Source organism: Pectinophora gossypiella, chromosome Z (genome assembly GCF_024362695.1).
Source record: "Pectinophora gossypiella chromosome Z, ilPecGoss1.1, whole genome shotgun sequence".
Lineage (NCBI taxonomy): Eukaryota > Metazoa > Arthropoda > Insecta > Lepidoptera > Gelechiidae > Pectinophora > Pectinophora gossypiella.
This window is the reverse complement of record NC_065433.1, coordinates 25462138-25488340: the sequence shown is the minus strand read 5'-3', so window position 1 is coordinate 25488340 and position 26203 is coordinate 25462138. Positions and strand designations below refer to the sequence as shown.

At 34.9% G+C, this 26203-nt stretch overlaps 3 protein-coding genes across 6 annotated transcripts in view; 2 read left to right on the top strand and 1 right to left on the bottom strand.

Annotated features, from left to right (window-relative positions):
* The first annotated feature begins 1772 nt into the window (after nucleotides 1-1772).
* On the top strand, nucleotides 1773-5304 carry LOC126380318 (uncharacterized). Its single transcript, XM_050029650.1, has one exon. The coding sequence runs from the start codon at nucleotides 2056-2058 to the stop codon at nucleotides 3745-3747; it is 1692 nt and encodes a 563-aa protein (XP_049885607.1). The 5' UTR covers nucleotides 1773-2055; the 3' UTR covers nucleotides 3748-5304.
* Nucleotides 5305-6811: 1507 nt separating this feature from the next.
* The window catches only part of LOC126380383 (circumsporozoite protein-like), a 72171-nt gene continuing 52779 nt past the window's right edge, over nucleotides 6812-26203 (bottom strand). For 2 of the 4 annotated variants that reach the window (XM_050029772.1, XM_050029771.1), the window contains exons 2-7: nucleotides 13042-13104; nucleotides 11946-12047; nucleotides 11561-11662; nucleotides 9495-9596; nucleotides 7515-7616; nucleotides 6812-7245 (exon numbers count right to left, since the gene is read on the bottom strand). In XM_050029772.1, the coding sequence (XP_049885729.1) occupies nucleotides 7142-7245; nucleotides 7515-7616; nucleotides 9495-9596; nucleotides 11561-11662; nucleotides 11946-12047; nucleotides 13042-13084 (555 nt within the window). In that variant the 5' untranslated portion in view covers nucleotides 13085-13104 and the 3' untranslated portion in view covers nucleotides 6812-7141. Of the gene's footprint in view, nucleotides 7246-7514; nucleotides 7617-9494; nucleotides 9597-11560; nucleotides 11663-11945; nucleotides 12048-13041; nucleotides 13105-13643; nucleotides 13799-26203 lie in introns of those variants that run through there. The other 2 variants (XM_050029770.1, XM_050029773.1) reach the window with 2 other exon arrangements.
* On the top strand, nucleotides 17179-25929 carry LOC126380334 (UDP-glucosyltransferase 2-like). The gene is made up of 9 exons (XM_050029685.1): nucleotides 17179-17324; nucleotides 17570-17718; nucleotides 19060-19147; nucleotides 19606-19798; nucleotides 23134-23331; nucleotides 23630-23846; nucleotides 24095-24314; nucleotides 24742-24961; nucleotides 25369-25929. Exons 2-9 carry the CDS (start codon nucleotides 17575-17577, stop codon nucleotides 25643-25645), a joined length of 1557 nt encoding a protein of 518 aa, XP_049885642.1. The 5' UTR covers nucleotides 17179-17324; nucleotides 17570-17574; the 3' UTR covers nucleotides 25646-25929.

Below are 26203 nucleotides of genomic sequence, written 5' to 3'. Positions count from 1 at the left end.
TTATAATACTTACATATTTTCCTAATTACTTAGATATCAGTTATGCTATATTTGTATTATCCGATACAAATCGATAAAGAGAACAACAGACAGTAAACAGTAAAACGGATAGTAAAACAAACAGTAAAACATTGCAGTAGGTAATATCGTTGTGGTGATTTATCAGGTAATCAGATGAATTTATCAAGGCATTCAGGTGGACAGGGATGGCTGTAAGGGGCGGTTGGAGGCCATTCGCGGGGTTTCACCCCATATTCAAACATCGTGTGCTTTTTACCCTATATTCAGACGGCTATGGGCACGTTGTCCATTTGTGGGTATTTTGCCCCATAGGTATTCATATAACTATGAAACATTCTAATCACATATTCTAACATCGTTGGTTTTTTACCCTATATTTAGACAGCTATGGGCACGTTGCCCATTTGTGGGTATTTTGCCCCATAGGTATTTCATATAACTATGACACATTTCAGTTTTGGAATGTGATTCAGAATTCAGATAATTCGTGACCTTACATGATTATGTATGGTTCACGACACCACCAGTGCTTTCGACTATTTGCAACCAATCCTTTATAACTGGATCACGTAACCAACAATCACGAAACTTTTGGGTGTACTATGGCTTAGGCATCTTGATCTTACTCAATATGAAACTAATTGTATGTATTACTAATAAATAAACTTCATATTGGTTCTTTCGCTCAAGTAACTCATAAACCATATTCGGTAGTCTTTGTGGTTAAATTCGTCACTTACCGCTAACTGGAAGGACTCTAATCCACTAAAAAATCCACTAACCACTAAAACTAATATTTTTTCGCCGAACCACATGTCTAAACCACCAGATCTAGTGGAAAATCCACTAAGTTGGCAACACTGAGTAAGAGATACTACGTGCTCGTGCATGCAAACGACGTGCACCGTTAAGTGTTGCTAGAATAACATAACAATCATTTATGTTTTTTCATTCATTTATACTTCCAAAACAATGCTCCGTTCCATTAATAAGATAAAAATATTGGTGTTAAAATGGTTTCATGGTGCCTATTCGGGCAAACAAAAACACAAACTTAATCTAATTTTAGTTTGATAGTTCTTAAAGTAGTATCAATCTTAGCTAACAATAAGTGCAAGAATGAGATGGAGCTAGTAGTCAAATTGAGTTGGTGGTTGCCCGAATGAATTGGACTAGAAAAAAACAGTCATGATAGGAGATATAAAATATAGAAATATGGGTTAATTTAACTGCAGAATAGATATTTTGGTTATGTCATTGGCAACACTAGTTAACAATAGAAAACAAAAAACCTAAACTATAAAAAAATATTTTCTTGGCGGGATTCTCAAGCACGGTTGCTCTCGTCGGATATCAATCGGATATAAACTAGAATTATTGTAGCTCGAAAAACAAGGTGATTGAAAATGCCCATTCTGATTTCCACATATTATTTGCGGGGATAAGGGGCTATGAAATTCTAAACACACATACAAAGCAGACATGACTTGGACATGACATTATAAATTTACGCGCTACAATATTTATGACTGCATAATTATATAATTATACTGAAGCTTTTATTATTATCATCTTCTCAAATCTTTATTTTACATATTTTATCATTTCCGGTTGTTTCTGGTTTCTTTCCCGAAAAAAAATAAAAATAACACTAGTAGATTGCGTTTAGTTATTAGTTATGTTATCTGTATGTCTGTCGTAGTATCTATTTTGTACGTCCTTGGTCGGTAGGTAAAGTACTTAACACTTTTTTTTAAATTTACTAAAATATTTTTTCTTTTTAATCAATCAAATGATTGTCAGAATATTCATTTGCAAAATATTTTTTTGTTGATATTGGTCATCACATCACAAAACGCTTATTTTTTTACAATACAAGATGGCGAAGTGTGGGCGTGTGCGTGTGTTGTGTCAACGCTTGAAGAATTTATAATTTTCTTTGTTTATTTTACTATTATTCTACAGTTTTCCGTATTTATTTCTTTGCCTGACTTTTAGATACATGCTTTGTTTGTGTTGAATTACGTGTTGAATATGGGTACAAGCACAATGGGTAGCGATTTGCACTCCGATAAGCAAGATAAACTGTTGAAGTTGCAAGCTCGGAAGAAGGAATTAGAGCAGATGCTGGCAGCAAAAAACGAGGAACTGTATAAGTTATGTGTTCAAGAAGTCCAGCTAACAGGTATCATGCCACCAGAGGCGCCATTAAGTCCAGAGGTACCGAGGGAAAGATTGGGTAGTATAAAAAGTGTCGAGAGATCCACAGACGGCAATGACGTTCAAGATGGGTCAGATAACACATCGAGACGTCTAAGAACTGATCGTGCACCTGATTCGGATCATAACTTGCGTAAAAATTTGTCACATAGATTGTCAACCCCGTCGATATCAGGCATATCTACGAAAAGTGCACATTCCAGACACGTTCGACGACCCGAAACCAGTTGTTCTAATTTTTTTCCGTCTCCACCTCAAGAACGAAATCCAGATACTTTCTCTATACATACATCACATACTTATCCCGCTTTGGCAGGCCGTCATGATTCGACAGCTGAAAATTTAGACATTCAACAGACACCTATGTACAGACATCACACTTTTACAACAGAATACATGAATAAGATTTATTATAGCAATGCTCCAGAAGCTCACAGTGTCTCTCGTTTAAGAGAGACCCACTTTAGTTCCAGTCATCCTGATATAGCTACACATTACTCACAAGCAGCTATTGCCCAACAATCAATGCAGCAGAATGGTGTTCGCAATACACCTCTACTTTATCAATATGCATCACACTTGAAGGCTCAAAGTCAGCATTTAGGAGCTCTGGCTCATCATCATCAGATGCAATCTCAGACAAAGCGCCGTCCAGAGGGTGTTCGTAGGAACACCTTACAGAGAACACAAACATACCACCTTACATCTCACAGTGATTACAATCAGCATCTAGACAATATAACTGACACGTATAGACCTCCAGTCCCAGCTTACCAGCATAGGTCTCAGCCTGATATTCAGGAACAAACATCTGATAGAATCCATGTGCCAATGGAAAGAATAACTCAGGTGCCAAATACATTGCCTCTTCGTGAACGCAATACTATAAGGAATCCAATGCACATGCAGCAGCTTCAAGTTTCAACTGATGATTATGTGCGAGATGACAGGCGAGTGTACCCAGATGCTTTGAGTCCTGTTAGCCAACTGTCGGGTTATTCGCAAGGAAATTTTGATTCAGTGAGTATGAACAAGTTTTCGCCACTTTCCCAGATGGAGTCAAAGGTGAAAGAAAAGCAATGGTATGAAACTTCTTTAGACTCACCAACAAAAGAAGCTGCAATGCTGAAAAAGAGCTCTAACCTTAAGAGGACTTCAAGTGTGGGCAATTCTCAGACTTATGAAATTATGATATCTACAGGGAGACACTCGGCATTGCAAAGTCCAAATCAAGTGCCTCAAAGTCCACCTGTCTTATCCCCCAGTGCAGTTTCCTTGGAATCTCCAAAAAATCTTACTGTCATAGAACAGGGTAAATGTATACCTTATAGAGAAGAGACAAAACCCTTTGAAATGTCAGATTTTTACAAATATTCTACTAAATTCAGGCAGGCTAATGCTCAGAAAGCACCTCCTCCTAATCCAGTTGCCAGCAGTGGTTATAATAAGTTGCCAATGGAACTGCCTCAATATGCACAAGAACACTGGCATGGACAAAATAACTAATAACACTATTGGGTATATCATTCTGCAGCTTATTGTTATGTATATTTGCTTCTGTATTTATTATTTTAATTTGCTCACAACATTAATTTTGTTTATTAGATATTACTGTGAAATGTCTAATGTTAGTTTTTATTATGCACTAGTTAGGGTTGTAATAGTATATTAGAGCAAGGTGAGTGATACAATATTACAACTCTGTGGTTCTACTGGTTATATGTATGATACATGTTGACTCATGACAATAGAGGAATTTTGATTAGTAGAGCTGGATTGTTTATAGAATTTAACCCATGGAGCCACTGAGTTGTGTTGTACTGTCTTATGCATGAGCGATTTTTATTTTTTTAATAGGTTTTTAATTTCTTTTACTATTATTTCTGCTGGCGAAAGTATTTATTTGCAAATGTGTTGGCACTTTTATTGTGTTAAACAGTAAACATGCAGAAAGATGCACCCATAATAGGAATTAAATATTGTTTTAATTACTGTTACAACCCTAATAATTTATTTTTAGCCTTAGATACTTACAATCCTTGATGATTAATGGACTAGATCTCTGTTTATTGTACAAATTGTGTTCTCTTTTGCTTCTATTATTAATTGTTTAAGTACACATTCTTGTAGCAGATGCTACAAATAATAATCTAATACTGTACATGTTACATTTCGCATACTTGTTTTTATTACATTAGTAGTAAGCAAGAACCTCAGCAATAAGCAAAAAATAAAAAATCTCTGGATTTTAATAATGCCCAGATAGGCATCTTCATATAAATATTAAGTGGAATTGGAAATTGAAATGTTCTTTAAAATAGGACAATAATTAAATTGCTTCATACGAAATTAAAGTTACTGTGATAAATACTGAAATAGTTTATCAAATATTGACAATACTTATATTATGGCTAATTGTATAAAGTTTTATTCTAGCTGATTAATTTCTTGTCCTTGTATAGTGTTTGTCACTTTTTTTTCTTCTTGATATCATTTATTTAAGTACAATGCTTACCCACCGCCGTAAGGAGATTCATGATGAACCGTTCGTATTCAATCCATATTACTCGCCGTTCGTGTGATATGTATGTTGCCTGAACAGATAGCATTTTGTTGCTGTGATCCATATTATATATACATATGCGTTTTTTTATTGCCAATTTTATGCATTTTTGTTGTCATTATTTTTAAGCATCACCATTTATCTTGCATTCAAAAGAAAGACTTAAAATGACTTGCCAAGCAGTTATGTGCCTATATACCTAGTTAACGCCTTATATTGACCAACAAATGAATTTATAAATTTTTCCAACAATATTATTCATGTTTGTACCTAAATTGTAGCTATTATAAACGTATTTGAGAAATATGTATGTAACATATATTTTAATACAATCAGTAAAATGTAGCAATTAGATTGCAAAATTAAACTGCAAAATGTGAAATTACGAGAAATATTTTTATATGTTGTTTATATAAGTAGGTAATTTAATTAATATGTGCAGAAAGCACTTTTTTATGTGAATCTAATAAAGTTTTAGAGTATTTTATAGTTTAGATTAATTTTAGTGCCTGATTTGTCGTCTGTGCTTATTTTATAAGTATCCTACTTATAATAAGGTAGGTATTCACTGCTGTTCCAATTGGTCCAATAGGTGAAAAAAAAACAATGCAATTTTGGTACAAGTTTGGTTAGGTTTGAGATATCACGTATATGCAATTTTACGCAATTGTTATATTTATTAGTAGTAACCTTACATTTATTAGTAGTACCTACAGTGGATGGGTTTAGTAGGTACCTACTTATAAGCGGGAACCCCATTCGAATAAAAAGAAATCTTTCAAAAGTTCCTGCAAATTATTCCGATTACTTGTGGCTCTGCCCGCTGCGTTAGGGATTAAGAGCGAAAGTGTTTTTTATTTACCTACTTAGAATGTAAGAACAAATGTAAAGTTAATTGTGTATCTATCTAAATGTATTATAATGCGCTCAGTACCGATTAGACGCTATAATAAATTCAATCACTGATAGCAATATGATCGTACAGAAAATATTTTATGCTCATCTATCATTTGACAGATGTTCACACAGGTTTCTTAATTTCAAAGAATTTCATGCCGTTTTACGAAGCCAATTTCAGATTTAATATTAAAAGCTTGATTGATGGAAAACAAATCGACGTTGAAAGACCATGGAATGGTATTTTTGGGCTCTATCTTCTTCTTTTCGAATGAGTTGTGAAACTGGGACCGACCTCACTAAACTTGGTGTCAGGGTTATTATTGGGTTGTTGGGTTCTATAATTAATAACTGTTTCGATCCCGTAATCTAAAGTACAATAAGTGGAATTCTTTATATTTTGTTTTTCTATGTATTGTTTTGTCTGTTGTACGTGCAATCCGTGGCATACCGCCACTGTAGGAACATTATTGTATTTAAACTTGTTTGTCGTATTTTACACTATCGTGTTGAAGAGCCACACTGTTCTCGTACATTCCAAACAATATGCCAGCGTTTGTCTTCCACTCAGCATTGATTGTTTCCTTAGTGGCTCATTAGTGATACGTTACGTATCATTTGTAGTGGCGCTCTGCTGATAAGGTCAACAATGCTTACAGTATTATTATTAATTTACTTTGGCTTCCGCTGAAGTTGTAGATTTAATCACGTCGTGGATTCTCAAATGTTATCGAATTTCGAAGTGGGTATAGTATTTCTTGGTCGATAGTTGTTTCGAGCTAAAAGTTGTATTCCTGCGTAAGCTTACGTTTTTTCGAAATGAAATGAAAAAAAAAATGAATTTTTAATGAAATGAAATAAAATGTATTCGCTGTAGAGTGGTACAAAAGATCTTAAATAATATATTGTAACAAAAAACCCATCACTCAACAAAATAATTTAAAATCAAAGGAACATGCTTTAAATACAAATCTTTAAATCTAAATCTATCTTAAAAAAAACAACAATAGATAATTTAAATACATGAATAACACATAAGTACAACAATAATGTATTAAATGTATTTTAACATTTGGTAACCATTTGGACCAATAACTACGAAGGCAAAAAGTTCAGTGTGTTAGAAGTATTTTAACAAGTAAAAGAGAGGGCTACTTGGTCTACCGATTCAATATCTACAAGCGTATATAAATCAACAGGATATTTCATATACTTTATTTTCTTGTATGACGACCAATGTCTAACTCATGGGGTTTCATAGCAAGTAAACCAAATATTTATTTTCAAATATTTTATTCACAAAATCCACAAAATATCTTGGTGACGAGACTAGGTAGTTAACTAGGTTCGTTGACTGTAAACCTTCTGTCCCTTTCATTCTGACGGTTCAGAAATATTTGTGAAAGGGACAAGAGGGTAGCATATTACAGGGAAAGAAAGTTAGTTGATCTTGTTGTGAGTCTTGTGTAGTTTGGCAATTAAGTTATGGAGAGACCTTTTGCCTGGGTTGAAGCCACCACCTCCTAGGAAATTGTCGTCGCTTCCTGCAAAATAATTATGTAACATTTGGGGTTTATTGCAAAGAGCATTTTCTTGGTAATAATAAGGGCACGACCCTGAGAACCTTCGACGATTCGGTTTTGTCCAACAGTTAACTCTACAATAAGAGCCATATTTTTGCTGTTGATTAAAAATTAAATATACTTTGTAAATAAAAGTCCACTACCAACGTGTAACTCGGCAGTTTGCTCCTTTTTTCGAATTAATTCGTGAGTTTATTATGTTGTACCGCAGAGGCTGATAAAGTTCTGACCTGCTCCTCCCAGTTGTCCGTTGATGCACCCGTCATCCCACATGTTGACACATCGCTTGCCGGGGTTGAACCCACCGCCGCCTAGGAAGTTGTCGTCACTGCCTGTTCGCATACAAAATGAACCGATAAATTATAACTAAGTAACTAAATCTTATGTTATATTCAGACAAATAACAACAATTGCCTTCTGCTTCTTCTGTTACCTTCTTCTGACCTAAAAATATAACTGGCGAGGAATGGGTGTATGTACTATACACCTCTGCTTACCCCTTTGGGGACACAAGCTTGAAGCTATTTTGTTGTTCTGTTAAAAAAAATATCCGACGTTTTAAATTGTTATTTATGCAGTATCGCCAAAAGTAGAACTTCGTCTTCAGAATCAATTTTGTTGCGGGTTGTTGATGATGTTGTTAATTTACGTAAGTACTGAAAGGGTATTTGCAAAAAAAATAGGATAATGTTGAGGTGACATCGCCTATATTGACTGAGCACCGATGCTCTGCAATTCGCCCTTTGTGTTTTTTTAGTGAAACTTTCAAGAAGTATAAAAAAAATCTCTAAAAAACTAGCCAAGTCTCGATGGAGCTGCTTGTTTATCTCTAAAAAGTAATGAAATCTAGACAAAGTCGTCACAAGTCTAAGGTCCCTTACTGCATCTATTTGTTTGTCTACGTCGTTTGTTCTTTTGATACATGACACCTGGCCCTAAGAAGTTCTGAGGGTTCTAGTTGTCCATCCATTAAATTTGTAAGCGATGAACTGGGCCGAATGTGGTAGGCTTTTTGCCACATTTAATACCAGTAGGGAGTAAACTCTCCCAGTAAACAGTGGAGTGGTTGAATAAATATTTTTAGTTATATTTTTTAGATGTATATTTAGATACGTATACCCCACATAGGCATCCTGGCTGCACTTGCGAATAGGTATGACTGTCATCTCACCTTTGAGTAAATTAAGCTTGTCAAATCCTTTAGTAATAACATACTACACAAGTCAATTTTATTATTTAACATGTGAATGGATCCGCGTTGTCTTGATGTTATTATTGTCCTATATGATCCCACTAAGGGCAAAGGCGTCCTCCATGTTTCTTCCCCTCCGGTTTCGTGCTTCTACTAAATACTCCTCCTGGATAGGAGCACCGAGATACCCATGTCCTGATGCTCCTATTGAATGTAAAAACAACTCTGAGCAATGCAATATTAATCCTCCTCTTCCGATCACATAACACAATTTGTACACTCAACTAAAATACTTTTCAAGTAAATATTAAACAAAAAATACTCTTGTACGTATTTATATCTAAACGCTCTTATAACCTAAACACTTACAATTTTTTCATTCTGATTAACTCAGCTTTTCTCTTTTGTTTAGGTCTCACAATGGTTTAAGGACCGTTTGCAAAGAAAAACTACGTACGTCCACAAGAAATATATAACTATTTAAACTATGAACATTTTAAATATTTACTAGCATATTGCAAGGCGCGTTTGGTTCGACGTCGCCATCTGTTTCCTCGGCAATTTGAATCTCGTTGTGGTGTTTCAAGAGACACCACGTCAAAATTTACAGAGTATTGAACATTTTGAGGCTTGCTTATACGCAGTTATAACATTTTTAAACAAGTGTGACTTCGGTCGTCATTCTTGTTGGAATTATTCTGTTCAGTCATATTTTTATCATTATTGAGTGGCATCTTTTCCCTCTCCCAACCACTTCTGAACTTCATTACCACAACGGTTCGGTCAGCGTGCTATGCTGCACTATCTTCCGTTGGAGGCAAACGGGCGTGGACAATCTTAGCTAAAGGCGGTTGCATTTCTTTTTGTAGCGCAGGCTGTTAGATATCGATAGGATGACGATATCGGCAGTGTAGTATCTTACATACAAAGCTACTAGGCACTTAGCGCCGGCATCTGCGATGGCTTGGTAGGCAGAATTAGTTAGGCTAAGATGGTCATGTAAGATTTACAAGATTACCTGCTCCTCCCAGTTGTCCGTTGATGCACCCGTCGTCCCACATGTTGACACATCGCTTGCCGGGGTTGAACCCACCACCGCCTAGGAAGTTGTCGTCACTGCCTGCACAGACATACAAAAAAGGTGTTTTGGTGTTGACTTTATCTCCAGGAGGAGTGTTCTTGATTATTATTAACTTAAATACTTCTTCCTTCAATTATTATAATGGCGATTGTACTGTGGTGATATATAAATTGTTATGCATTTTTAGTTATTTTTTTAGTAGAGCAGATAATCAGATCTGTGTGTTTTTATTTATTTATTTATTTCTCTCTCTACAAAGGATCAGTTAATAACTAATGGGTGTAGGTACGTAGGTTGGATGTGGAATACACTACAAAATAAATTTGTCATGACGATTTTGCGTTCTTCAGCGGGCATGTGTCCACACACACATCACAACCGTTGTGATCCACATCACAACCGTTCCACATCAAGGTCGCTTTACGTAGGTACACAACAAGAGACATCATGCAGACACCAGACCTCTATGGAAATAAAGCATGTCAATCTGAATTTTGCATTCCAATAGAGGGGAAAAAGTCAAAGTTTTGAGTTTCTGAGTGCCTCTAGTTTGTATAAGAAGACATTTAAAAACTACAATCCCAAGTCCATTATAGGCTGCGGAGCGTTGGTTAGATTAGAAAAAGATGTTTAAACTTAGACAAGAAAAATAGAAGACAGACATAATTTATGTCATAAAACCATAGCTAACATCAAGTAAAAATGTATTGGTTTGTAGAACTTTCAACCAATTTATAGTGCAGGTCACCGTAAATACGAATGCTAATTCTGATTAAATAAGTAATGAATCTTTAATGTTCTAGATCTCAGGAGTTAGATCCGTGGAAAATTCAACAGCCCCAAATAAGTTGTAATTTGTTTTGATCGTTCGTTGTAACATGTTGCGAGTATTTCAGAGTTTACCTCGATTCTTGAATTACCAATTCAATCAGTGTTCATCGTTAGCTTCTAGTTATTGATTATTGTTGAAGGCTAACTCAATCAGGATTAATTAATGTCACTGGTGTAAAGTGAGGATAACAGGGGGATACATTATTGGTACCGCGGCACGATTTCAATGGGGTTCCCTGATCATCCCCTCTAAACCATAAATTGTAAGTCTCGTATGGTATGCACGAAAGGGTCTAACTTGTAAGGAGAAAATCCTAAAGATCAAGTGTCTGGAAATTTATTGATGGCTACCTACTAAAGAAGACCTATGCTCCTTTGAAGAAGTTTTGAAGAAGGTTTCTCCCAATATGGTAGTTGTTTAATGTTTTCGTGTCAAATTCAAATTCAAAAATATCTTTATTCAGTAGGTAGGTAGTTACACTTTGAATCGTCATTTTTTACATAACGAACGTCTCATCCGCCTAAAACTACTGCAGCTTCTCACAACCTGTATAGCCGGGGAAAAGAAGCTGCAAGAAAAACCTCGGCACAGGGCCCTAGACGTTCTTTAAAAAAAAAAAAAACTTAAAATATTTTTATACAATTGAGTAATTTAGCTGCCTAATATCAGTTCTCAGACAGTTAATCCCATGCATTCATATCTACCATGCAGGCCAATTCTGAATGTGTGTTCAACAATACACTACTTATTGGACGCAGTTGTTTTCTGTGTTGTCTTAAACCTAAACTGCTTTAGGATGACTTACATTTGCCGTGTTTGTAGTTTGTATTGGTGTAGTCTGACAAGAGATGTTTGTATACCATTTTGTTGGTGTACTTAAATTTGGTACGAACTGACTACCTATCACATGTAATATTATTAACAATGGCGCTGATTATTCTCGTTAGGCTTCTTTTTAGCGGGGCCGCTATTCAAATCCAACAAACAACGAAAACCAGCAAGAAGCCAGTTATGTATAGGAAAACAACCCTCATAATAGTATCGAAAAGGACACATCTACACTATACTACTAAACTTCCTCGCATCACCCCCTTCCGTACTTCTACGGACTTCTAGCTGTTTACTTTATTAATTTCGCTATGTATAGGTGGAATGTGGAAATGAACAGTACCTGCTCCTCCCAGTTGTCCGTTGATGCACCCGTCGTCCCACATGTTGACACATCGCTTGCCGGGGTTGAACCCACCGCCGCCTAGGAAGTTGTCGTCACTGCCTGTATGAAATATAAGGTTTTTGATAATCCGAAAAATCAACCTATCAACACTTAAAGTGTAGGAAAAACCTGTTTCTTTTGCAATATTTTCATTTGGTTCTAAGGTTCGCTATTTTTTTTTTTAATATAATGGTCTAGTGTTTTACCACAATCGCCCTTCATCGGTATTTTCGTCCTTTTCTTCCTACTTCATTGTTTTTGACGGTTGTTGAAACAACTATGATACATTTTAATAATAGTTCTTGATAAATTATGTAGGTATTTAAAGGAAGGCTTCTAATACCTGCTCCGCCCAGTTGCCCGTTGATGCAGCCGTCGTCCCACATATTGACACAGCGTTTGCCAGGGTTGAAGCCGCCACCGCCTAGGTAGTGGTCATCGCTACCTACAAGCAAACAACAATTAAATATTGTGCATTCGAAACTACTTAGGTGAAAAGGTTATAAATATTTTTTCTCTATTCAATTGACGTGGGCAATTTCAAAGGCAATGGATAGCATAATTATATAGTAACTATACTCGTCGTCGTCCCTATTTTACTTTCAAAACTTTTAACGTTTCCTTTTGGGCGTTCATATCAGTATTAGCATTACCAGATTGATGCCGCAAGAAACAAAATTTCTTCAGCATCACACAAAACAAAATATTGGAATTATTAATGTTGAAAGAATACTAAGTCATTCTTTCCACCTTGAAAATTTTTAAGTTTTCGACATAGTCCCGAAAGTGCCTAGGGACACGTCTTATATTTCTTGTATTTAAGTCGGCGTATAATGGATGCGCTTTGAATACATCTTAACTCATCAAATATTTGCTGGTAGCAGAAGCAAAATGAGTGGTTTAAACACGCTTGAAAAATCTGAACTTTCTCTGATCTTGTTTCCTAAATCGGTTCCTCGATCTCGTGGATTATCATACATCACTTTTTCAAACCGCATAAATCCTGAAAATTCAAAATCTGTCGACGTCTTGCTCCTAGGCTTTTGTTGACATTTACCTAGTGTCTTTTTCAATTACTTTTAAAGAGATTTTCTTCATTTACATCATTGTTACCTAAAAATAAAATTACCATCTTCGCTGTGAATATGCTGACTAGAAGTAATTTTGTATTTAAGTCGGCATAGAACGGATGCGCTATTGTATACCGTTTGAATACATATTAACTCATCGCATGTTTGACTGGTAGCAGAATAACGGTCTAAAACTGGTTTGGCTAGTTTGGTATTCTTTTACTTTCGTTGTTCACATTTCGTGATCAAGTCGTCTGTTTAATTATGTGCGTATATCGAAGTAATTTTGAAAATAAGGCATCCATCTTACTGTAGTCGAAAATAAGAAGTTTAACTTTTCCTTAGATGTTTTCCTTAGATTGAACTTACCTGAACCTCCAAGTTGGCTGTTAATGCATCCTTCGTCCCACATGTTGACACATCGTTGTCCACCTAAGAAATAAAAGTAAGTTGAACACAGGAAAAATATAGAAAGAAAGAAAGTAAGTATTTTAAAATATTAACTACGACTATTATAGGCATAGGGACAAATACTTGTAGATAGCAACACACCTGCACATTTCTCGAATTAAAAAAAATAAAAAATAAGATAGAGCTCCTATCGAAATCTATTAAAAATTGATTTATATAAAAGCTTACCCCAGTTTTCCAAGTAAAACTAGTTACTTCAACTTATCCTAGTTTTCCAAGATCGGAACGATTTTATGTTTCACCATTTTGTGGTTTGGAAGCAACGTAAAATGCGAAACGGAAATATTCTGCAGTATGTTATTGATTTAGGTACGTACAATTTGTGCATTATCAGTTATTTATGGTTTAGAAATAAGTAGGTAGTAGAGAACGCTTAAACGTGTTGCAGATGTAAACATCACACAAGTTTGAGCTATACCCACAAAGATACCCTCTAACAAAATATACATTTATTAAAAGTATTCAAATATTTTCGCATAGCTAAAGAAAATAAAACTTACTGAACAAACTCTGGTGTGCCACTAAAGTCTTGGTGTAGACCAGGCTAACCAAGCAGATCAGAATACACATGGACTTCATTTTGCCTAAAGTTGGATCTATTAGCTAAAAGTAAACTTCAATGACTGAACTTTTTACAGGACCTAGAGCTTTTATAAGGGGAATCAAGTACTAATATTATTTAATTAAATGATTTATCAGAATGACGTACTTATTTATCAATTGATAGAAGTCTTATTAAATTAGATTGAATTAATTAGGATCCAAATATTGATAAATAAATCAGTGAAACAATATAGATAACTGCTGCACTTGATTACGACACTTTTAACTATGCTAACGAAATCCGTACACTGTCGCAAATCAATGTTATTTTTCATAACGAATTTCCACTTAAAGTAACTTTCACATCCGCATAACTTTTCCGATTAAATATAGAATTTCGAAAAACTGTTATCTGACAAGATTTTTTTTGTTACGACAAGATATGTCATAAGTTCGATACTACTCTACTTCGACTTTACTAAGAAACGATGCGAATACGATGAATCTTAAGTATTTTACTACGACATTGTCTTAGATCACACAACAGTGGCTGCAAGTTGTCTTTGATTACTTGTGGCTCTGCCCACCCCATTTGGGATTACGGGCGTGAGTTTATGTATGTATGTATGTATGAATTGTCTTAGATGTTGCATATAAGTCACGATGCTACTTAGAAATTATTCTACTTCGACATTGGAAAACATCCTGGGGTTTCGTTTTCAGTGTTTCTTTGTTAATTTTTAACTATAATAGTTTTAAAAATGTAATTTCTTTTTCTATATAGAAGGAAATTCCACGTGTAATGCCAGCTTGCTGCTGCTTGTTGCAACATCGCATAATATTGAGTCAGAAATTGACCACATTTCTGGAGGGAACTGGGCTGGCTGCATAAATCTTAAATGGACAGGAAATTTAGAAATATTTTAAATTCTAACCCGATAAATCATAAAAAAATGAATTTAATTTCTCCCTTCGATGAATCTTAGCTTGCATGGCGGATTTATTTAGCGTGAATGGAGCACTGGTGGAGGGAATAGCGCAATTGCACCGTAGAATATTTTTTTACTTACCTTTTCTTATTGTTTTTTTATGAATCCGCAGTCGCAGTCTTTTCGCAGTTTTTTTAACCTTCGAAAAGTTTTTTAAACCTTCACGCATCCAAGCGAAATTATACCTACCAAATGTCTTCACGTGCAACTTAAGGACAAGGCTCAAGGAAAACTGGTAAGCTGAGAATATGATAACTGAGTAGTGCATAATAATGATCTGTTGAGAAAGATAAAAAAACCTGTGTGACTACGGATCATTTTTACCTTTTATCACATTATGAGCGGTTGAGTTATATATAGATTAAATTTACTTTTGGGGTTAATTGAAATCAGGGTTTGTCCGCCCAATTACTAAATGTCATATGCGGCAAATCTACGTACAATGATTCCCAAAAAAGGACAGTGAAATAGTGTAAATGTATTTATTAAAAAATACTATTTAATCCCATTGTTTTCAGATACTGGCTAATAGTAATGTGTTTATAATGAATTACATATCTGAAACAGATCTTCGTGTCATCGTGAGCTTGAAGTTTAAAACTACGCTGCATTATAACTGGTTAATGGACGATTTAAGTACCTGCAAAGGTTCCCTAGAGTACCTAGTAGGATTAGTTTGGTTGTCTTATACGCATACTATTTGCGTTATTTATTTCAGTCTTGCGCCTAGCTTTATCCATTATTTTGCCATTGGAACTATATTAGTTCCCCTTAGGCCATCAATCTGTGACAGACCGTCACTGATTGTCTTTCCATACAACCAAGTGCACGACCCATTTTTACTATAGCTACTCTCTTATTCCGTTTGTAGATACTCAAGTCAACTCCTTTTAGTTAAAAAGATTTTTTAACAGAAGATGACAAACGCTTTACGAAAATATCTATTTAAAATTTCGAAGAGTTGCCCATTATATTACTATTTTTTCTCTTTATAAAGTAATATATTTAGAATCTCTTCAGAATAGTTTGAAAACTATTAAAATCTGAAATTATATTCTACTTAGACTGTAGGCTGGGATCATCATGAAGTCATTCCAAGAGCCAGGAACTAATAAAAATATTGAAGAAGGTTTCTCATTAAAATTGACGGTAACAATATGTAAAGGTCTATCAATATTCCATTATTAGATTTTAGACGGAAAGGTTACATTTCTTGAATGTTTTAAATATTTCAATTGTATGAAAAGTAACGTTTATCTATTGTCAAGACAAGGGTGCAAATGAAAATTGATGGGTTATGGCCAAATATCAACAAAAGAGAGAGCTTATTCAAGACGTTTGTTTCAATAACACAAACTTTAGTCAGTCAAAAGAAGACTGGAGAGACAATTCTCTCATTCTGTTTTACTACAATGACTTTTGTTTTAAACTTCAGAAATATGTAGGTAGTTTTAAATGGTATGAATGTTGGATGGAACGTACGCATACGCAATTAATTTCTACAAGCCGTCAAACGCCAATTGCAATAATTCGTCCCTGACGTCGCAAAGTGACGTATCTCAATTTTTTGGCGGATCTGATTTGCACCTTATGTTATTGTCAATAAGACACAAATTATTTTAGCAGAAAATTGCAGATACGTCTGTTTGCGACGTCAGCGACGAATTGTTTAAAAACACATCATGTGATGACTCTATGTCAAAACGATGTCGTCGTGTCTACATCGCCAGTCGAGTACGATGTCGTGTTATCATCGCCAGTCGAGTACGATGTCGTCGTGTCATCATCACCAGTTGAGTACGATATCGTCGTGTCATCATCGCCAGTTCAAAACAATTTATGAAAATTGCAGTGTTTAAAAAAAAATCAGTTCCATGCTTTAGCGACGGAAAATTCCACTTGATAACTACTCAGAATCATGGTCTCAAGCAGCTCTCAAAGTTTTCGTTACGAAATCACTGACACAAACTTCTCATTGCTTTATGTCTGAAAAAGTAGGTGTCTTTTTATACCGAATTTCAATAGCTTAATAATATACTTTTTAATATTTAGTAACATTTATTAGACGCTATTCCATTCGTACACTTATTAAAGAGAGCGAGTACATTTGTTGACTGATTGGTACCGGAGTCAATAGTATGTTCATAAGTATTGTCTATTGGTCATTGGGACATTGGTCGTTACACTCGACTGTATTCACGTAGATACTTATTTATTTTTGTAGTCTGATCAGTTCTTCGTTTGTTGATTTACATGGTAAGTTTAATAATTATTACTATACTGATTTCTTGTGTTGGCTTATTTCGATATTTTTGAGAATTAATAATTGATTTATTATACTGAAAGTGATCTACAAGTTAAATAGTGTTATTAATACAAGTTTTTATTAACAATAGGCATGCCAGTTTCATGTTTAAGAGTAATACAGAGATAAAAAGTAGTAGGTACATTTAGGATGAATCGGCATTATTCTTCTTAGTACAGTGGTTATAGAGAGCATCAAATATTAGATAAGTGCTATATGAATTAAAAGTCCTAACATAGATAATTTATTACTGTTGTGAAACCCTGGGGTGAACGCACGTCTTATATTGGATCGTACACCAGTGAGTCTAATAATTATAAATTTGTTTTCGGACTCAATTAAATGTAAGTACTTACATAAAATAATTATTGTTTTCGCGAGCTTAGTTCCCCCGAAAATATCGAAAACAAAGATTTCGGAAAGTTTTGTATCAAATTATTTTTGTCATAATATTCACTCGTAATATTTATCTTCAACAAAAACAATAAAAATAAAAGCATTTGAAAATCGTCTCTTCGATCGAAAAGAATTTTGGGGTTGAATGAAGTGATTTTTTAAAGTTTATGAATTATAATACATGTGATTTTAGATAAAATGACCAAGATTGTATGGATGCTATTAACTTGTGTCGCCCTGACCGACGCATACAGAATACTGGTAGTCTTCCCATTCCCTGGTAAAAGTCATGGTATACTGGGAGATGGCTTCGTGAGACATTTTTTGGCAGCCGGTCATGAGGTAAGTAATCATTTGTCGTAAGTACGACAGTCAATTTATATCCGTAAATACAAAAAATAAACATTCACATATAAAATAAAAGATTTATTTTACATTTACTTATAAATATGTAATTACAATCAGTAGACAATAATCAAAGAACAAAAATAAAACATCGGAAAAAAGCAAAACAAAACCATAATAACAATAAAAATAAATAAATTTAAAAACCTAAATAGTGCCCATTATCTACTGGCTGAATTATTGTTGTAGCCTCGTTTGAAGCCTATTGCCCAATCACGTAGGCACATATCACGTAATGCAACTAAAACACATTAAAATAGAAGAATAGCAGTTTTAACAGAAGTTCTTTGATAAAGAGAGATTTGAAAAAAATATTATAGAATATCATAATCTTACATCTTGTGGTTTATCATGGCAGGTATCATATTATACGTTGTGGTTAACTGTCTGTCACGATTAAACTAAATACGCCGCATTGAAGCTATTCATCTAAAAATGCAATATAGGTTATCATAGTTAATGGGGGGCTTTCCAGGCGACGTTCCCTAATAAAAATATCGATGGCGCTGTTCGTTGCCTTCGTTTAAATGTATAATTACATGGGTTTCAGACTCACATCTTTTATCTTTGGTATAAAATAATCAGCAGGTACAACACATCCAACCATTTTTGTTTTGATCAAAATAAAGAGAAGTTGGGCGCCCCTTTCTTTGCCGAAGCGGTCAGTCGTGCGTGAGCTAAAGGTGAAGACAGACGCTCTTACTTTGCTAAGGAACTGTTTCGCAATGCCGCATTTGACCCACACTATTAGAATGGTCCCGGCGTGGATGTTTCCTCCAGAGGTGCAGATATTTGATGAGACCCTGAAGGTTACTCTTGAGAATCACTCGTCACTCAGCATTTTGCTATTGTATGATGACCACCTTCGGATCCCTTATGTTGCGTTGGAGGCTTGGAAGACGCTGTCCTACCAACTTTGCTAAATAATGGCTCCATATCGCAGGGGCGTTGAGACTAGGATGCAACATATGCGAGCCTCATCAATGTGTTTGTGGCAGCATGGTGAAGGCGAGTGGACACCGTGACCTGGTATGACGTAAGTGCGCGTAGAATATCTCGTCACCAGGCAATTAACGCCAGGCCACGCCGCATACTTAGAAAATAAGTAATTATTGTCACGTTGGAGCTATACAGCGCCATCTTTATTTTTCTTGGGGAACGTGACCTAGTAAGTCCCTCAATAGAGTTAATCATTTTCATTTCTTGAGTTTAACATTAAGTTTAGTTCTTGAATTATAATTATACGTAATAATCAGACATAATATACGTAATTTTCAGGTGACGTATATCACACCGTTCCCAAAAGAGAAGCCTCGGCCTAACCTGCGCGAAGTAGACGTCAGTTCAAATAAAGTCATTTTGCCTCGTAAGTGATATGTTTTTGTTAGCGTTTCGTTATTTCTGCTTCCTTATTTGCTATACTTATGATGCTGATACCTTAGACCAAACTCACCATTCATCAAATGAAATAAACAACATCAGTATTTTATAGAAAACCGTATGGAGTAATTTTACCTTGCTTGGATTATTCGTTATGCTATCCATACCGATTTTTAACACCTACTGATGTTGTTAGAGGTGCTACAATAAACCCCAGTACACTTAAAATAAAAAGTAAAAATATTTATTGTTTACAAATTAAAAAAGTAACAATGTACTAATGGCTGACAAATGTTTAGAAAAGAGAACTGTAATGCTAGGTCACAATTGTATTACGGATACATAACGAGAAAACAAGGGAATATATAACTTTATAAAAGTCACTCAATTACTTTAAAGATCTATCATCTCGAAATGTGACGAGTGATGAATCTCCTTTTACAGCTAGTTTGCTAAATGTCCAAGGACTGATGGATAACAAAGTAGACTTCACAAACAAGGACTTAATCTTCCGATTGATGTTCAATATTACTTCCACTACCCTTCAAAATGACTACGTGCAGAAGCTGATTGAAGACACGAACCAGCAGTTTGATGTCGTTGTAGTGGAATGGATGTTCAGCGAAGCTTCTTGCGGGTAAAAATGTTACTTACCTTCAGTCATCAACGTCATCACGTTCTCAATGCTGGGCAACCGCCTCACCCGGGTCTGTCCATATGTATCGGCCTTGCGAAATGTTACTGCTATAAGGAACATACAGTACTCTTATATTATAATATGACAGATGACATTAAAAAATAGAAAAAGGTTTTCAATTATTTCCCTTCGTCCACGTTCGTAACCAAAGTTTCATAACTAGTTATACAAAAAGATTTTTTTTCGCTGTTTGATAACCAGTTATCAAAGAAGACTTTTTTTCTATTTTCGAAATTAATTATCATTTCTAACCAGATATAAAGGGCATTTTTTGTAACCGCCTAAAGTAGCTTTTACACCGACGAGGTAAGGCGAGACGAGGAGAAGAGAATTTAAATCGCGCCAAAGAATGATTATGATTAATATTTATTTTAAATCAATTTAACAACAAAACAAAAATAAAGAACAGAACATAAAACATTGAGTGTCTTAAAACATAAAGGGTGCAATTACTTCTAAGCAATGGCCAACACTTATTTCCTTTTTCTTTAATTCTTCTATTGTCAGTTGGATTTCTTTGTCGATTTCTACATAATTACTATTTCGTGCCTTAGCGTTCCTTGTGTTTCTCATCTTTAATTCTTTTATTAAAATGTCCAGGACTTTGGCGATGGAGGGGTTTTTATGCCCAACAAAACGGTTTATTTGAGAATGCCACCCTTCTAGGTGATTTGATTTGTGTTACGTATTTGTTCTCCTTGGCAACACCACATTTTAATGAATTGTGTATCATGTAACCAAAAACGATTAAAATAGCTATTGAACTTTGTCACTGGCTCAGTTGTTGGAGATTTTTTCATTATGTAATTATAGCCCGAAGTAATATATTTTATGGGTAGACGTGCCAGACCAGCACATCGAGCGACATGCCGCCTCTGCACTCTTGATTTTATTCCCAACTGTTTGGCTTTTTTAAAAAGGCTGCGACATAAATGGTAAAAACACCCCTTTACTATTGTCTCTGGAAACATTTTACGTATAGCATTTATTGCTGCTTTTTCATAATCAAGCAACATCTTTGATGGACTCCATTTTGGAAATCGTGTCTTGATTATATCAAACAATATTTCATAAGTTTTTTGACATTTAACTTGGAGTAAGGCAAAAAATAATGGAACTACTTTTTTCGTGACAGCATTGTAACCGTGAATACAATATAATTGTTGGAAAGGTGGCGGACTTGCTTTGAAAGTGCCATCGAGTAAATAAATGTCAAAGTTTTTCAAAATGCCTTCAGTGTCAGGGGAACAGAAGATGAGAATTCTGATCCGGTCGTTATAATCAGCTAATAGGTATTTTTCAAACTTCTCAGCTACTACTACGTCTTTTGGTAGTTCGTAGTGAAGTTTAGGAACTTTCAATTGTTTATTTCTTGCATTGTACAAGCCACTTTTAACATTTTCAAATTTAGGCAGATCCGCAATCATATCCACACCATTATCCTTTAGTTCATAATATATAATATAACTGATTCAAATTGTTTTTGAACAGGCTCATAATTCTCGCAAATCTTTTTCTTTAACTGTACCATCTTCTCTAAAATTGTATATTTTGTCGTATTCGCTACACAGTCTGGGCTGTGAGGATTGCCCTTTATTTTAATATTTTTACAACTTACTGTTAAACTTCCTTTACAAAAATGTATTACCGTTAACGTATGTTATTCGCAAATGGCATTCACGGCCTTCAAAAATTAATTTTGTGCCTCCACGTTTAGTCGGCAAGAATAGCATCATTAACGTTTCAATATAAAAATCAGTTCGCAGTTGGTATTAATAATTATAATAACAGGAAACATTTATTATCACCTTATTGCATATCACAAAATAAGGAACAAAGAATTGCACTTGAAACGCATATTAAATATTGATATATTTGTTTAATTGATTAGACAATGCAACAATAAAAAACAATTTAATATTTTTTTCTTTTTTGCCTATAAATGGCCAACTTATCGAGCAAATAGTTCCTATGCTATAGTAGTATCAGAAAAAAGGTGGTATATTATATTAATGATTTTTTGGCGTGATTTCAATCCCCTTCTCGCCTCACCTCGTCGGTGTAAAAGCTACTTTAGACGGTAAAAAAAAAAACATTTTTCGTAACTGGTTAGAAATAATAATTAATTACGAAAATGGAAAAAGAGTCTTCTTTGATAACTGGTTATCAAACTGCGAAGAAAATTATTTTTTCATAACTATTTATAAAAAATTGGTTACGAACGTGGACGAAGGGAATTTCGATGTACCTACCCGTCGAGTTTTTGACCCAAATAAAAACATGCTACATGATTTGGGGATTATGCGCACAATAACATTCAGCTTTTATATAACAAAGGTCTGGCGACCGCTGGTTCTTAGCAAGTGTATGTGTGAGTTGTGTGTTCTCAAGTGTCATTCGGAGAGATGACCTTTTCGTATCAGATGACTGAACAGTCAACGCCTTGTAATAAATCAATATCAAAAAATAAAGAGGTAATTTGACAGATCCAGTATATGTGTAACTAAAGTTATATGATAAACTGCAAAGACAACTCGTCCGTACAACGTTGTTTCGGTTCATTATTTCAAATGTATGCCAGACAAAAACTAAATGTGACAAAGTGGTTGTCAAGGTCAAAGATAATTACAAATACTATTCAAGTACTGGTAATCACAGACAATCATAAAACAATTTATTCGTCGTAGTTTGTAGTTCTTGTGTTTAGTAAATCTAACTAGAGTGTAGTCGCCTTAAATTTTGTTATGTAAAATAGCAGTCGTAACAGTTATTTACAGAACAAGAATTTGAGTCTTTATTAACGCGCATAAAACTTAATAAATCCTTCCAAGCATTTTTCGGATATACTTTAGATGGAATTGACTCAAAAAACCCTTTTTGCCTTGGCCTTGATTCCCTATTACCCAATTTACGCTTCCCTTCAGCGTCTAATAGCTTCAACACCTTATAATTTGTTCCATGAAGGTAAGGATATCTGTGTGTAGAGCGTTAGTCCATATATTTAGCGATGTTGTAGTAAGCAAAAGAATTTAGTGTTGTATATCGTGGAGATGCCTAATTGGTAAAATAATGTACAGCAGCCAAAACAATGTATAACAATATCACAAATGACGACAACAATGTATCTATGATGCACTGTTTGTCTTCAGGAGTCATCTCCTAATTCGTAGCTCTGCCTGGAAGTTATCAAAATATGTGTACATGTATTTAGGCTTAATTTTCTTAATGTCTTCTCCACAAGGCGTATTTTAAAATAAATCTTTTTTATTTTTCAGGTTTGCAGCAGTTTTCAACTGCCCGTGCATTATGTTTTTCCCATTCGAGAATCCTAAAGATATTTTGGCTCTAATAGATGAGCCCCCAAACCCCGCATATACTCCCGTATACTCGTTGAGGCTTAAACCTCCCTTCAGTTTTTCACAGAGAATTTTGTCTTTGTGGTCACATTTAAAAGATTATTACACATGGATATCGTAAGTAGATTTCGTTATTTAGCAAGAAAAATGTTTAAATATAATGAACTACCTATTTAGAGAAATTCTTCAATAGTTAACAATATTTGTTCTATAGGTATTCTAGCGACGCAATGAATCGATAGTATCTAAATGTAAGTTGTACGTGCCACGAAATAAGTAACAAAAAAATTAAGTATAACTTTTGTTGTCGCAAAAAGCAGCTGAATACTCAAAACAAAATCATTTTGATAGTATAAGTAAAAAAGTACTTCGATTTACGATTACTAGGTATTAAAATCACTTTTGTAACTTACAGTAAGCGCAGTGACCAAAGTGTGTTCTACGAAAGTGCATTCAAATCCGCTTTAACGAAAAGGGGACGACCTTTACCATCACTCGAGGAGATGAATAATAACATATCTCTAGCGTTAGTGAACTCGCATGTCTCATTAGGATTATCATTGAGAGTACCCTACAACTACATTAACATCGGAGGATATCATATTGATACAAATGTAAAGCCCTTACCAGAGGTATGTAAACGAAGTAACAAATTTATAATTCCAACTTTCAACTGTAAAGGTTTTTGAAAAGATGTGTTGCTGTTGTGTATTTTGTAATTGGTTCTTTCTATAGTTTCACTATATTAAGCGGAATTAAACTGAATTTAATGATAGACTTTTTACAGATTTTGAATTAGAATTACTATTTCATTGCAATACTTATTTTTTAGCCGGAGTTCTGTAGGTCCAATATTATGTAAAGTCCTTTATATCAACAGAACTTGAAAAAGATCATGGACAACGCTAAAAATGGCGTCATATACTTCAGTTTGGGTTCCAACCTGCAAAGTAAGGATTTGCCTTATGACGTCAAGAAAGGATTGTTATATGTCTTCCGTGGATTGAAACAAACTGTTCTGTGGAAGTTTGAAGAAGACTTTCCAGATTTACCTAAGAATGTTCATATCCTAAATTGGGCTCCTCAACCAAGTATTCTAGGTAAGCTTGTAATCTTGGGATGTATCTGTTTTAGTGCCTGTTTCACAAGTTCAATAAATTATTTTATCATTGATTTTGTATTACGAGGTAGTAATATTTCAAAGCTAAAGCTAATTGAGTCAAATATCATCATATTTGAAATAAAACATCACTAAATTCCACTTAAGTACTTAATGTAACTGCGATTCAGGGATGCATGATTTATTTCATTATTTGCAATTCGCTGACAGTTGCCTAGTTGACGCTTTGTGCAGCTAAAGTGATTGATATCTGTTCTATTACAATTTAAGTAAGCGTTAGTTTGATTACGAAACATGTTTGTGTCATATCAAGCTACGAAGCAGTAATCGTATGTTTGTAAGGTAGGAAAAAATGCGTCACCGACTACAGAAATGTTCCTATTAATAACAGTCAATAATGGTTCCAGCTCATCCCAATTGCATTTTGTTCATAACCCACGGTGGGCTGCTCTCTACTACTGAAACTGTCCACTTCGGTGTTCCCATAATTGGGATCCCAGTCTTCGCGGATCAGTTCCTCAATGTCGATGAAGCCGTCCACCGGGGCTTCGCTAAGCGAGTCGATCTATCGTACACTATGGCTGACGATCTCAAACTAGCTATCGACGATATCTTAACAAATCCAAGGTAACACTCAAAGATTTTATATTTTTTATGAAACTGTGACTAAGAATACGATCTCTAATTATGTGCTGTGCGTATAATATTGCACGCTATCATTATATACTGATTTTATTAAAGACGCTAAACCATCTATCGATTTACCTATACAACCACATGTTAGCAAAAACTGCGCTGCGCTTGTGTATTAAGAACTCTTAACATCTCCATTTCATCCTCAATTTTGTTACCAGGCTAATCTGGTCGAAATTAGTAGTTCGACAGAGACTTTCAATTGTTCTTATATTTATTATAATGTTATTGATAGTTTGTAATTTGTTAAATGAAGTTTGCTCGCAGCAATTGGAATGTTTCACCTTTATATTAGTGGTAGCGAAACTGTTTTCTTTTATATAAAAAGTAAATTTCTACAGGTACACTCAAAGGGCAAAGGAGCTGTCTATGATCTACCACGACCGGGTCGTACCTCCGGGCACGGAGATGCTCCACTGGGTGGGACATGTGGTGCGCACGCGCGGAGCGCGGCATTTGCGCTCACCTGCGAGCTCCCTGCCCTTGTACCAAAAGTGGTACTTGGACTTTGCCGGCCTAGTAATCGTAGCTTTAACGTTACTCCTGGCTATCATCAAACTACTGATCTCAACTTGTTTTTCAAGTAATAACGCAGATTTACGAAAAAAAACAAATTAATGATTAGAATACAAATACAATGCTGTCGCTTAAGTCTTAGGTAATTAAAACGGCGTGCTAAGTTAAATGAAAATGCCTAGTATAAAACTTGTACACACTGGTCGATCTAGCTAGGCAACATTATTTTGTGATTGCTAAGTGATATTTAACTACGAGAATTTTGATCCAAGTACTCAGATAGGTAATTGTGTCTGTAAGAACAGAAATATACTTGAATATTATTTACAAAATTGTTGTGGTAACTGTTAAGCTTTATAAACGGTTAATAAAGGTTATGTTACATATCTATCATTTTATTTAATAATAGCTTACCACTTATGTTACTTACTTGCACATTCCATATAACCATGATGGGAACCTTAAATTGTTGAAGCAGAATAATTACGTAATAACAGTGTCGTTTTGTTCGGTCATGAACTATAATCTAAATGAACACAAAACTACCTTATCACGCAGTTATTTTTCAAGGTTTGTATTTGCTTAATGAATGCACTGTTAGCATAGTAATGTGAATTTAATGAACTGTCATTTACGTGTCTACAAGATGCGAATTCAAAG